At 32.6% G+C, this 13,531-nt stretch overlaps 1 protein-coding gene across 1 annotated transcript in view; it reads left to right on the forward strand.

Moving 5' to 3' along the window:
• LRP1B (LDL receptor related protein 1B) overlaps positions 1–13,531 on the forward strand; it is a 1,676,205-nt gene that overhangs the window by 1,445,974 nt on the left and 216,700 nt on the right. Inside the window, exon 61 of the mRNA XM_068543688.1 lies at positions 4,745–4,944. Within this exon, the coding sequence (XP_068399789.1) occupies positions 4,745–4,944 (200 nt within the window). The remainder of the gene's footprint in view (positions 1–4,744; positions 4,945–13,531) is intronic.

The following is a 13,531-nucleotide window of genomic DNA, read 5'->3' on the forward strand; positions in this document are numbered from 1 at the left end:
ACTGAAAATTAGTCATATGAAGGGAGCAAATTAAGTATATAAAATTGCAGAACTTTGATACCGGTTCACTTTACAGCGTAAAAAAGAGCTAGGAATAAGTCAGAATGTAATACAACACAACAACAACAAAACAAACCTTATGAGGCTTATGGCTTGGGCAAACAGGTAAATAGAAAAATGATTTCCTCGGAATATGAGGAACAGAGGAAAAGGGGCAGATATAAGAAAGGGGAAGGACCTACTGGGATTGGGGGTCCCATATAATAATAATAATGATAATGATGATCAATATCACTTCTATAGCATTTTGTGAATTAGAAAACTATCTCTGTGTTTTATCACTTTAGATGCTTGTACTGTTTACTCAGAGTCTCTAAAAAAGATACGAGTATTTTTATTATTATACTTTTAGTACAAGTAAGAACATTCAGCCTCAAAGTGGCTAAGTAACTTTCTCAGGATCATTTAGGTACTGTAATACGATTTTTAACTGGGGATTTAATCCAGTTTCCAAATTTTGGTCAGCTCTTTTCCCTATTACATACATCACATTAGAGTTTCCAGTAACAAAGTTATCTTGGGTTGTGAGCAGGTTTTCCAAGAGCCATCCAAACACGGCATAAGAAAAAAAATAGTTTTTTTCCATTTTAACAATTTACCTTTTTATAAAATTTTAAGTTACTACAGATAATATGAGTTTTTTGGGAAATAAAACTGCCTAATCATTATAAGCATGCGTTTTTTTTTTTTCAACATCTTTATTGTAGTATACTTGCTTTACAGTGTTGTGTTAGTTTCTGCTGTATAACAAAGTGAATCAGCTATATGCATGCCTTATTTTTAAAACATATTTTTATTTATTTTCCTTTTCTAATAGTCTATTAGCAATATCACAAGAAAATAATACTGGGTTCTATTTTGACTTTGAAATACCTTTAATGAGAGTATGTCGAAGAACACTTTATATACTCAGACTCTCTATCCACTATTGTTAATATGGATATTGGAAGTGCAAATACATTTGGAAAAGACACATTTTGTGCTTCTATATCTTGGCTGATGCTATTCTTACTTTCTACAATGCTCCTGTGCTTTTCCTCCAGTTAGAATAACTTCTTATTTTTTCAACAACAGCAAAAAATATCACTTCCTCTGTGAAAGTTCCCCAATTACGCCTCAGTAACCACCACATATTGAACATGTAACATTACGTGACTATTATTGGTGTAAATGTTTCTCTCTCCATCTAGAAAGTGAATTCCTTTAACAGAAAGGCCATGGCTTAATTACTGTTTGTGCCTAACATAGAAACTGTTAAATTTACTGTTGAAGGTAATAATAAATAGGCTACTGGATATACACAAACCATAGGATTGTAGTTTGCAGGGGCATTGCACCTGCATCTATGCAGAAACCAATTTATTGGTATGTAAACAACCTGCATGTTTCAAAGAAAAGAGTCATAACAAAGGGAACCTTTGTTGTGAGGGAATGAAAATAGTATAAGGAAAGAAAACTCAGTTTTTTATTGCTGTGGGGAAAAACAGAAATATTTCATTAAGCTAAGCCGTCACATTAAAAATTCCCACCTTTTTCCTACCAATTTTTAAGCCTATAATCCCATATTTAGGCAAAAACACACAGGGAATGAACATTAAAAATTAATTTTATAATTCAAAATCAGAAATAATTCCAACTGGAAGAAATTTCTCTAAATATGTTCCCTGAATTCAGAAAAAAAAAAGTGAAAACTGATAGCAGACTTCTATTTTAATTTGTTTTAAAGAAATATAATGTATCAGATTCAACTATAAAAGACATCCTCAGGAATCACAAAAGCCTGTTGTTATGGTTACAAGAAGACATTCTTTTATATGTTTACTCTTGGTTATAACTTACAGAATAGCTATTATTTGGAGCTGAGATTTTTCGTATGTGATCTTAGGTAAATATTACATATCATATGGGTGAAATTTAAGACTCTCCTTTTGACATTTTCACTGAACTTTTCATTTTTCAGCATTAATTATTTACAACAACTTTTGTACTTGGATAATATTTGGCAGGTTGCATTTTAGATGTTAAAATGACCAGAATGTCTTGTATAGGCTTTTTGAGAAACTTAAATGTATAGTAATGAGGCTTAAGTATGGAAAAGGAAATGAAATTTAGTCATCGCAAGTTAGCTACCCATAAGGAGAGATGCACAGTAAATTCTGTGCTTATGAAGGCTCCTTTATACTGAATACAGTTAAACTGTGCTTTCCTTCAATACAGTAAAACATTTTTATAATATTCTTCTAATTGATGGATACTTAAATAGGTAAATCAGGTAATAACACGCATGATAAAATCCAGGCAAATCATGTAATAACATACATACAATCCAGATGCAATAAGTAATTTATTAGACAGTTATCACTAAACCAGTATGAATGCATATATTGTGTAGCTAGTGCAAGTAAAATAATAATAGTTAATATTTGCTGAATACTTAACTACATGTTCGTAAATGTTCCAAGTTTGTTCCCTGTGTTCTCTCTTTTATTCCTTACAGTGACTCCGTGAGGAGAAACTACTATTATCACTTTTGAACATATGAGTAAATCCAGGCTCAGGGGAGGCTAACTAAAGTGCCAAGTTCACATGGGTGGACCTGGAATATGAACCCAAGTAACCTGTTTTTAGGCCTTTTTTGCTTTTAAGGCTCTACATAGTGTTGCTTAGAAAAAAAAAAGCTAGACAACATCATTAATGGAACATGAATTTTATCTTAAATATAAAAAAATACATTTAAAACAAGCTAGTCTATAAATCTAGGGACCTGAGCCCTTGTTCCAGCTTTATCACTATCGTAACAGACTCGGACAAAGCTCATAATATTTTATGGTCTCAGTTTGTCAGTGGAATGAAGGCCTGAAACTACGTGATCTTCAAGACCTGTTGCAGCATTAAAATCTTTAATTAAGTTATACTTTATTCTAAATTCTGAAAGAGATAAAAGATCGCTGTTATCAAGAAATTTATAAGGTAGTTATGAAAATAAGATTTTTCATGCTTTTTTCCATCTAGGTAAAATTGTCATTCCTTCTTTTGTGCCTCCATTGTAAAGTAGTTTTATCATAATATGCTTTAATTTTTTCATTTGTTTTACATTCACCTCTATTGTATTCACTGAGAGATCTTTGATGGCAAAAATCATATCTGTTTACCTCTGTGTTCCCAGTACTAAGCAATGTCTGACACATATTATAGCCTCAGTGAATCATTGTTTCACGATATGTTTCTCAATCCACTTAAGCACGGCTTTGGGGTTTATCAGAGATGTTCCACCAACTGATTTATCGAGTTAGGTTCTCTGATTCTGAAGCCTGAGAACCTACATCATTACTGCTTTGTGGATTCCTATGTGCATGATATATGTGTTGTTCAATTATACATGTGATAAAGAAATTCTGTAGACCGGAAGGGGCTAAAGCACAGTTTCCTAAAGTGTGTTTCCTGTGAACTGCTCTAAGAAAATAAATTTAGTTACCCAAAACTATGTGATAAAAAAAGGATATTTTAGCTCCCTCTTAGAGAGTCATTATATCATATAGCGTATTAAAAGCTCTGAAAAATCCTATAATTAACAAGATGATGCTTACTTTGCTTAACAAACCATTTCTCAGATATATATAATCTTGTAACCTACCTTGAAAAACATGAACTGACACAAATCAGAGAAGAATTTGTGGAGAACAGAGGGGACAATATGAATTATGTCTGATTCACAATATCTGTATAATTGAAGAGGCAGGAGCAAGGCAAATGATATGATAAATGCAAAAAAGTGAAAATGTAGGACTATAAGTACTCCCACTAGACCTCAGTTCATACATTTCAATAGTGGGAAGTAAATTGGAAAAGTCTGTGTCTAATAATGAAGAATTTGAATGTCAGGGAGAGGATTTCAGGCCTCAAACTCTCAGTGAACTTACTGAGAGTGATGTAACAGATGTTGGACTCCGTGAAATATGCTCTTCCTCTTCTTCGTGGTATCTTGGTTCAAGATGATGATAAGATTAGCCAAATAAAATGTTCAGAATACAAACAAAAGATATTCGCTATTACATGGAGCTCAGACCATTTGAAATTCATAATTTACTTAATGACCTCAAAAACATTACTATTCACCTCTAAGAATCTGCAGTACTTTGTTAATAGTATTTAATGGAGGAAATTATTTTTCACTTTTGGAATTCACTTAATTTTATATGATTTTAATTAACTTAAATTTAAAGAGTCACAATTGGCTAGTGGCTACCACACTGGACAATGAACATTCAAGAAAATATAATGTACTTCTCCGTAATTCATTTTGAATTTTTCATAGGTAAAACACAAAAGAAAAAAAAAATATTTAGATAGTTTTATTCCTCTAACATTATAGATGCATTTTGAAGGTTTACCTCTTTAGTTTTGCGCATCTATTATTTGTTAACGCTTGCAGAAATGGTATATACATATGAGTTGTATACTAAAGGAAATATATGTTTAAAATTATATGGATATTTCAAAGTGTGCTACACGTTTAAAAAAAAAGCATAAGAAAAGTTTGCATTGAAGTATGCTTCTTACAAGCTGCAATTTAGAGAGATACAAGAATTAATTTGGGAATAGCTGAGCAAATAAGAGAAATACTGTAAGATATTTTGCTCCCTGAGTGTCTGTAAACAACGTGGCTATTGATTTTCTTTTCTAGGTATTTGTATTGGATTGACTGCTGTGAGTATCCTCACATTGGACGTGTTGGAATGGATGGAACCAATCAGAGTGTTGTCATAGAAACCAAGATTTCTAGACCTATGGCACTAACAATAGATTATGTCAACCATAGACTCTACTGGGCTGATGAAAATCATATTGAATTTAGCAACATGGATGGATCTCACAGACACAAAGGTTGGTCCCATAGCACAAATGATTCAGTATTTCACCAGTGCATAAAATACTCATTTAGAAAAAAAATATATATATATATACATATTTATTTATTTTATATACTTTCATCAAATACATTTATTAATTTAAGATTACATTATTATATTCCTTTGTGACAACATTGGTAAATAAGAATTAGATATATTTATTCAGACCTTCTATAGTCATACATAAAAATCACTTTGACATTGTCAATGTTTTCTCTAATTGTACTTTTCTAAATAGTTTTTATAGTAAATGAATGATATTTTTATAAGTTAATATATACATATATCCTAATTGAACTGAAACAGAATATTTGCTTATAAAGATAAGGTTATTATTGCAATCTGATAGGTTTCTTTTCTTAAATACTAAGTGAAAGTATAATTCTTTAAAGACAGTGAAGTAATATTTAAAAGTTATCAGTTAGACTACATACATGATTAAATGTATTGTTATCTAATCAACAACATCAACAAAAAGTAACATGAAAAACAGCTTTCAAATTAGAGTAACATTTAGGAAATTATTTGAATATAAATTCTATAGGTACTTTATTTTTCTATTTTTTATAACTCTGCGTAGATTATAAGACTCTAAATATTAAAAAAATGAAGGAAGAAATTTGATATGAGGGAAGTAATGCTAGAATTAGGGATGGGCAAAAAGTCTTAGAAGAACAAATAGCTGAGGATGAGGGAATTAACAAGAGCAAAGGAGAAGGACATAATAAAAAAGAATGGGATCCAGGTGAAGATGACATGAATATAACAGAAACCACAAACAATTCATGAACACTCAAAATATTTTAGATGCAGGTAGCTTTTTAAAGATTAGATTTTTCCCAGAATGAAGAAGAGGAACAAATTTTTATTAATCTGTAGTGACCTAATGTCACCTTTGTTATTAGGTGTTTTCATCTTCAAATATCTTGTAAAGTACTTAGTACTGTAAAGTTTCACTGAGAGATCCCAAATAAAGTACAAGTTTCACTGAGAGATCCCAAAAAAAGCCATACATTTGTATGGCTTAGTTTAGGAGATTGCTTTCTTCTCTGGCAGTAAGCTTAGATCAAAACCCCTGGAAGAAGGAAAGAGGTGAAATGGCAAGGAAGAGAGAATTATTGATAATTTAATCCTGTCAGGTGAAGCCCTTCAAATGTATGCCAGCGTAGAGAAGAATGAAGCCACTGAATTTTTAAAAATTAAAAACTAGCAGTGGGAAGGGGCAAGTGGAATGAGGGAATTAAGAGGTACAAACTCCTATGTATAAAATAAAACGGCTACGAGGATATATATATATTTTTTTAATTAATTAATTTATTTATTTTTGGCTGTGTTGGGTCTTCGTTTCTGTGCGAGGGCTTTTCTCTAGTTGCGGCAAGCGGGGGCCACTCTTCATCGCGGTGCGCGGGCCTCTCACTATCGCGGCCTCTCTTGTTGGGAGCACAGGCTCCAGACGCGCAGGCTCAGTAGTTGCGGCTCACGGGCCCAGTTGCTCCGCGGCATGTGGGATCTTCCCAGACCAGGGCTCGAACCTGTGTCCCCTGCATTGGCAGGCAGATTCTTAACCACTGCGCCACCAGGGAAGCCCTACAAGGATATATTTTTACAGCACAGGGAATATAGTCAAAATTTTATAACAATTTTAAATGGAGTATAATCTGTTAAACTATTGAATCACTGTGTTGTACACGTGAAACTAACATAATATTGTAAATCAAGTATACCTTAATAAAAATAAATTTAAAAAATAAATAATAAAGGAGGTATACATCACTGAAGTCATATCACTCCATAACTCTGCCCAAGTTTCTCTCAGTTGTTGTTTTAATAAATATGTCTTTCTAACTAAAAATGCCAGCAGAAAGCTTTTAGAGGTGCTTTTTTAAGGGTGGGAACATTGAAGTATGACAAGTGTCGGATGAGTCACTTATTTAGGTGTTGGCATTCCAATTATAGAAATAAAGAAACTCATCAGGATGCAACTGGAATGAAGAGTTATTTAAAGATCACTTTAGGGTTTTAATTACAGCAAAAGCAATGTTGACAAATCAAAATTACACTTAGCATTCAGCAGTTATATCTCCTTTGAAGAATCAATAATGAAATGTTCTGCAACTTTTGTAGATGATATAATTGAGTTTTATTGTAGCAATCAGTATTTTCCCCACATAACCATTTTTAGCATGTATTTTTAGCATGCTAAGTTGTTGTGAATGTACTACTTTGTGCTAAAATTTCACTGTACAATAAAATTTAAACAATTTTTGGTTAGATAGGTGAATATTTAAAATATATTCTAGCATCAAATATTTGCCTATTTTTGTTTGAGCCTTTTGTTTGAATAACAAAAACTAGTTAAAAATGTCTATTAGAAACTATTGATTCCATCCCCTCCCCATTATTTTAAAATTATGTCAGATATGTGGATGACTAATGCTTTGAAAACTTAATACAAAATTAAATGCATGTAAATGAAGTGTCTTTCAATCACAGTACTGGTGATGACTTTGGGTAGAGGGACATAGATAGCAAGGAGAAGTGAAACTAAATTTACTGAAGAGTAAAATATTTGGCTGAAAGATATTCAGGTATGATGTTATTAACATTTAAAAATCTGATTTTTTAAAACACTTTGAGGCTCAAGGGGGGAGAAAAGGAAAGTAAAAGAGTTCCTGCCTTCAGAAATATTTTTTCCTGAAGGCTTTTTCAGAAAGACTAATGAAAAATTCACTAAGTGTCTTATTAGGCATCTGCCAATATCTGAATGCAAGCCAGTAATTACCTGGTAGTTACCAATGAGCTACTGACTGTACACAGCCTGACTTATGCCAATTTCACAACCAATAAAAAAAGAGTCATTCATCTGCAATGTCTGTAAAGAGGAATAGGATTTTTTTATTCCTTGCATTGTCCCCATAAAGACATAAAAAAAGCTGTGGTTTTCTAGTTGCATATTTAGAGGTGGAAAATGAGACTATTATAACATTAGTAACTTTTGTATTAGTTTGGCCACTGACCTTTCTTCTCTCTTAACCAGACTAGTATTATTGTTCTCATTTATTCTTTTTAATAAAACTAGAGCCAGAGCCCATCAAAAGAATGGGATATGCCAGTCATGACAAAGTAATCTGAGAGTATAAAAGGTGTATGAAAATTTCAGAATTACGTTTTTCTTTTAATAAGTCAAAGTTTAATAATGGAGAAAAACTAAACCATGAGTATCACTTTACAGTTTAGAATGTTTTTTCCCCCAAACATGTTGTGGTTTAAACCATACAGCATTCCCATAAATGAAGCATTATTACTTGCCTAGCCTAAGAATTTCTAAAAGTTCTGAATTCTGTGCCCTAAACGATAGATCAGATTACCTCCGAGGGACATGTAACTTGCAATTTGCTTGAGAATTTACATCCATCTTTCTCTGCTACCTCTTCTACCCCAACCCACCTTCTTAACAAGTCCAAGCACTACATCATAAAATTTTTTAAAAAGAGAGAGAATTAGTCAATTTGCTATCTTGGGAACATTTAGGTGCAATCTTAGTTACATGAATCTTTCCCTAATGCCTGTGTGTATTATTCTACTGGTTTTTACTCCAATAATTATATAATAATATGATATAATAATACTGTAGAATAGTATGCATACTACTGGATAACTGAGAGAGACAGTTAAATCACAGTTTCATTGTTCATTTTTTACATTTCTCTGATTTCTTTTTTTTTAGATCTGCCCATTCATTCCTTCACTCATTCAACAAACATTTACTGTTGTCTCTTTCTGTGCCATTTATTATGTGAGGCCCTGGAGTTACAAAGCTGAATAAGTCCCTGCCTTCAAAGCACCTATAGTTTAGTGGGGGGAAAAGACTGATATGAAGGTAAAAACATAAATTAGATTGGGGTTAGCGGTATATGTACAGTATTGCCAAAATGCAGGCTGGATTAGGGAAGTGTTTGGTAAAGTGATAGGATCTTTGAAAAATCTGAAAGATGTAGGACAAGCTCTCTATATGGGGAAATGAAGGAAGGATTCATCACACAGAGAGAACAGCATATGCAAAAATGTAATAGAGTCTTGAAACAGTATGGGGTTTACACAATTTGTAAACTGGAAGTTGTGTAAGAGGAAGATAATGACACTAGATGAACAAGGGCAAATTGGGGCCAGATTGTGACAGGCCTTGTACGTTAAATAATTTGGAATTTATCCTATAGGTCATAGGGAGACATTGATGGCATTTAGTTGATAGAGTGCTATTATTAGATTTGACAACAGCATGGAAAATGAAAGACCCTGGACGGGCAACCAATTTAGAGGCTGTTAAAATATTTTAGGAGAAAACACTTGAAGTGACTATAGCTGTGGGAATGGGGATAGAGTGTTACATTCAATAGTTATTTAGCAGCATAAAGAGGAAGGATCTGTAAACTTAAAACAGCAGAAATATTGGTGGTTGAGCTGCAAATATTAAGTGAATGATTTATATTATTATCTACTTAGCCAGGGGGAAATAACTCACAGTTTGGATAACTTACGAATTTCAAATATATTTATACATTTTTTAAGGAAATAAAAAGTACCAAACTAAGCATAACTTAGAGATTCTTCTTGAAAAGCTCTGTCTTGATGAGAGGTACCTTTATTTAACAAAAGGGTCAACATCAAAGAAATTCTAAGGATATGGTTAAACATTCTTTATCATATATTTCCCTAAAAAGCCTTTCTGAATACCTGATAATTTACCTAGAAGAAAGATTGCAAATGAGTGAATCTCTCTCCTCCTACTATCCCTTGAGATATAAAATAGGTCCAATGAGAAACTTGGCACTTCAAAGTGTTCTCCAGATTGAAATGCTCAGTTTTTAAGTTTAAATCTGTCTTTATACAGAAACAGAATGATTCTAAATATATTCTAAACACAATGATTCTAAATAATAATATTCTTCTTGTAGGCCTATATTTTTGGGACTGATTTCTTACCACTCCCAAACCACAATCCTCCTCAGAGAATTTTAGGCTTTGATGTTGGGTAAGAAGTTCTAAAACTTTGTTGGAGCACAAATCTTTGAGTAAAAAGATCTTCTCAGACTGGAGAAAGAAAACCCTTAGCATCTTAAAAGAAGCTTGGGGAACCTAAGGATGAGGGTGGGTTGGGGTGGGATCCACTGTTAGAAAGCTTTTTCACCCTGAAATGTATGTGTAGCTTCACTGGGTCTCAGTTGCCTCATCCATAGAAATAAGGGTCTTGGAAAAAATGGCATCAAAGGGGAATTCCAGAACTAAAATTCTAAGTCTCCCAGTTAGGTGGATCACTTTAGAATTTTTGCCAAATCCCAAAGTTTTAATTTCAGGTTAGTCTCCAATTTAAGCCTGTGAGGGGTTGAAAATCTGTAATAACCAGATTTATTTCCTTAATTAAAATCTCAAATTGCCTATCCAGTCCTCAGTTCTCCCTGATTATTACTGCAAAAGTTATTAATATCTTTTAAAGTTGAGTACTTGTGAACTTACCCAATCAATAAGAGAGAAGAAGACATATGTTCTTGAGCATGACGTTGTATTAGATGTTTTGCATGTATGATTTATTATTATTATTGGCTTTCAGTGGAAATTTTCTTAGCTTAATACTGTGGTTCCAAGAACTGGAACCACCTCCTTATAAACTCATACGTTTATTAGAAGCCTACTGTGTTCAAGAAACTGCTTGATGCAATACATGCTTTTTTCGCCATTCCATCAGTGAACACTATGAGATGTGTCATTAAAGCCATTTTGCAACAAGGAAATAAGTTTAAAGAGATTAAATAATTTGTCCAGAGTCAAATAGCTCGTAGTTAGAATTTGAACCCAGATCTAACTGGTTCCAAAGCCTGTTCCATTCTCCACAAGGCCCCCTTGTTTTTGAAAAGATGACTGAAGATTTTCTCTCTGCTTATTATAGTTTCTAATAGCAACAGTTATAGCATAAACACACACCTATACATATAAAGGTATATCCATACTTGAATTTTTTCAGATTAATGTAAATAGTAGACATAGATAAATTGCAAAATATATGAGAAATAAATAAAAACTTAAGCCATTAGAACATAATTACTGTAAATGAAAGAGTATATCTCATTAAATCCAATTTTTTTGTGTGTTTGTTTATTTGAAGGTGTGAAGAGAACAATCATGTTGTTTAAAAATGTACACCTTGCTTTAGTGGGACATTTTGATATTTTTGTTTGCTTTTTCCAAACTAACTTTATCTCCTGCCTATGGGAAAACTTCTAATCTTATTTGAAAATTTATGTCACAGAATTCCTGAAATTTGAACACAGCAAAGATCCTTTGTCATTAATTTTATGCATCCTGAAAGTGTAGCCTTCTCTAATGAAATGTTTATAAAATATGTTACATTTTATAGACATTTCTGAGAAAAATTTCAGCCCTAACTCTGCATATCTTCCTTAACTTAGAGATTTTGTTTTCCATTTAATGAAAAGAAAATTAAATACCAGAAAATTATATTTAGATCACAATTTCATTCTGACTGCTTGTATCAAAGCACATAAATTCAGATTTATTTTTCCTCATTTTTTTGTGAGCTGCCATTGAACTTGAGATAGAGAGGTAGTTTTTTGACAAAAAGACTGAAAATACTGTGTAAACTGTAATAACAAAAGGGTGAGCTAAGAAAAACATTGCTTGACCTTGAGTTTTAAAATTTATTTCTTCTAGTATTTTTTTTTCAGAATATTCTTCGAGTCACTGAATGATTTAACCTTGTGTTAAATCAGTCAGCCATGTACATATTTTATCCAGCACACTGGAAAAATATACACTCATAACTGCTAATTTCTCAGAAAAGTAATCATTGGGTATGATTCTAAACTATAGCTTATCAATGAACTTTTATTTTGTGGAAAAATTCTTTAAAGTTTCATGCTATTATGTTGACTATGACTCTTCATTTGTTTCTATACTCCTAGACCTGAAGATACTCATATTGAAGTGTCAGTATTGTATTGACAGTCCAACACTTTAGTTTGTTTATTGCTCTGGGAATCTAGTTTGTGTTGTGAGGAGGCAGTTCTGTGCTTGGATTTAAAATCCAAATCATAACCCATGCAGTGATCATCTAATCAATGTTGGGAAAAGAATCCAGATCTCAGCATGCTACTTGTGAAATAGCAAAAATATATTTAACGGGTTTTGTTCTGAGGGGGAAAAACACACTGAAAAAGACAAAGGGAGTATTTTGTGCTCATATATCCTGAAAGTCAGTAGCTGTTGCATTTAGGTCTTTAGAAAATGTAAATATCCACCAAAGCCCACTGAAAAAAGAGAGAGAATCTAATAAACACCACCATCCAACTTTACAATATTCTAGAGTGTTTCTTTCTTGGTAAGATATTGCATTTTAGTACTTTTGAAAAAAAATTTCCTATCATTCACAGTCCGTTACAAACAGTTGACTTCACAGGCTATTTTATGCCAACGGTGTTGATGTGCTGCTGTTTACAATACAATAAAAGTTTAATGGAAGGGAGCAAAATAAAATTCAGTTACTATAGAAATGTTCCTGAACCAGTCAAATAAATTGAAATTAACTGCCATTTCTGAAAAGTTTTAGAATTTCAGTGTCAATCATATCTTTTACTTTTGTCCCTTGAATAGAACATGTTACGTTAAATTGTGTATATGTTTAAACAGGTTATTATTTTGCAAATGTCACATGCGTTCCATATACTTTTTAAAATATAAATTTAAAGTATTACCCTAATACGAGTTTTCAGCCACTTTCAACAGTGTTATACATCCCAAATATGACATGGTGCAGCATTGGGAATTAGTAGCTTTAGTTTTGGTTAGGTTACTCTCTAATTTAGGCAAGTTGCTTTGCCACACTATAGTTCAAAGTTCTTACCCACAAAATAGGTCTTCTAATCAATCAGTGATTTTTTAACATTTCTTAAAGGAATTGACTGAGGTTGGAACTGGGAGAGAGGAGGACTGTTCAATCAACTCGCTCACTTATCCCTAGTTATTCCTAGGACTACTAGAACACATTTGAAAATGCTTGTAATATATTACACTCTTTCTGTTTTTATTCTAGAAGGATATTTATAATTATAGGAATGTGGGACGACCAGATACTAAATTCATGTAAATGGCTCTACTTGATATCTGTTCTAAAGGCAAAGGGCTTTTCAAAGTCTTCAGCTTTCATTAGGACGCTCTAACAAACACATTCCTAATGCATATGTATGTAGAATGTCATAACTTATATTTAGTACTGATGGTCAGCTCTGAAAATACATTTCCAAGTATCTATGAAGGTTTGTATCACCAGTAGAAAAGTCCAGAGAGTTTCCAAGCACCTGGAATATATCTTTACCAAGTGCATGAAACAGTGTTGTTTTGTTTACTTCAGAGATTGAAAAGCAGTGTCATCATCAAGAGACGATGTTTATAGGCACAGTCTAGTTGTCAAAGTAAATGAACTATAATTTACATTGTAAACTTATAAATCCTCCTATTCATTAGCAGAAATACTCTTTTTAGGTATTAAA

The sequence above is a fragment of the Eschrichtius robustus genome, chromosome 5 (genome assembly GCF_028021215.1).
Source record: "Eschrichtius robustus isolate mEscRob2 chromosome 5, mEscRob2.pri, whole genome shotgun sequence".
Lineage (NCBI taxonomy): Eukaryota > Metazoa > Chordata > Mammalia > Artiodactyla > Eschrichtiidae > Eschrichtius > Eschrichtius robustus.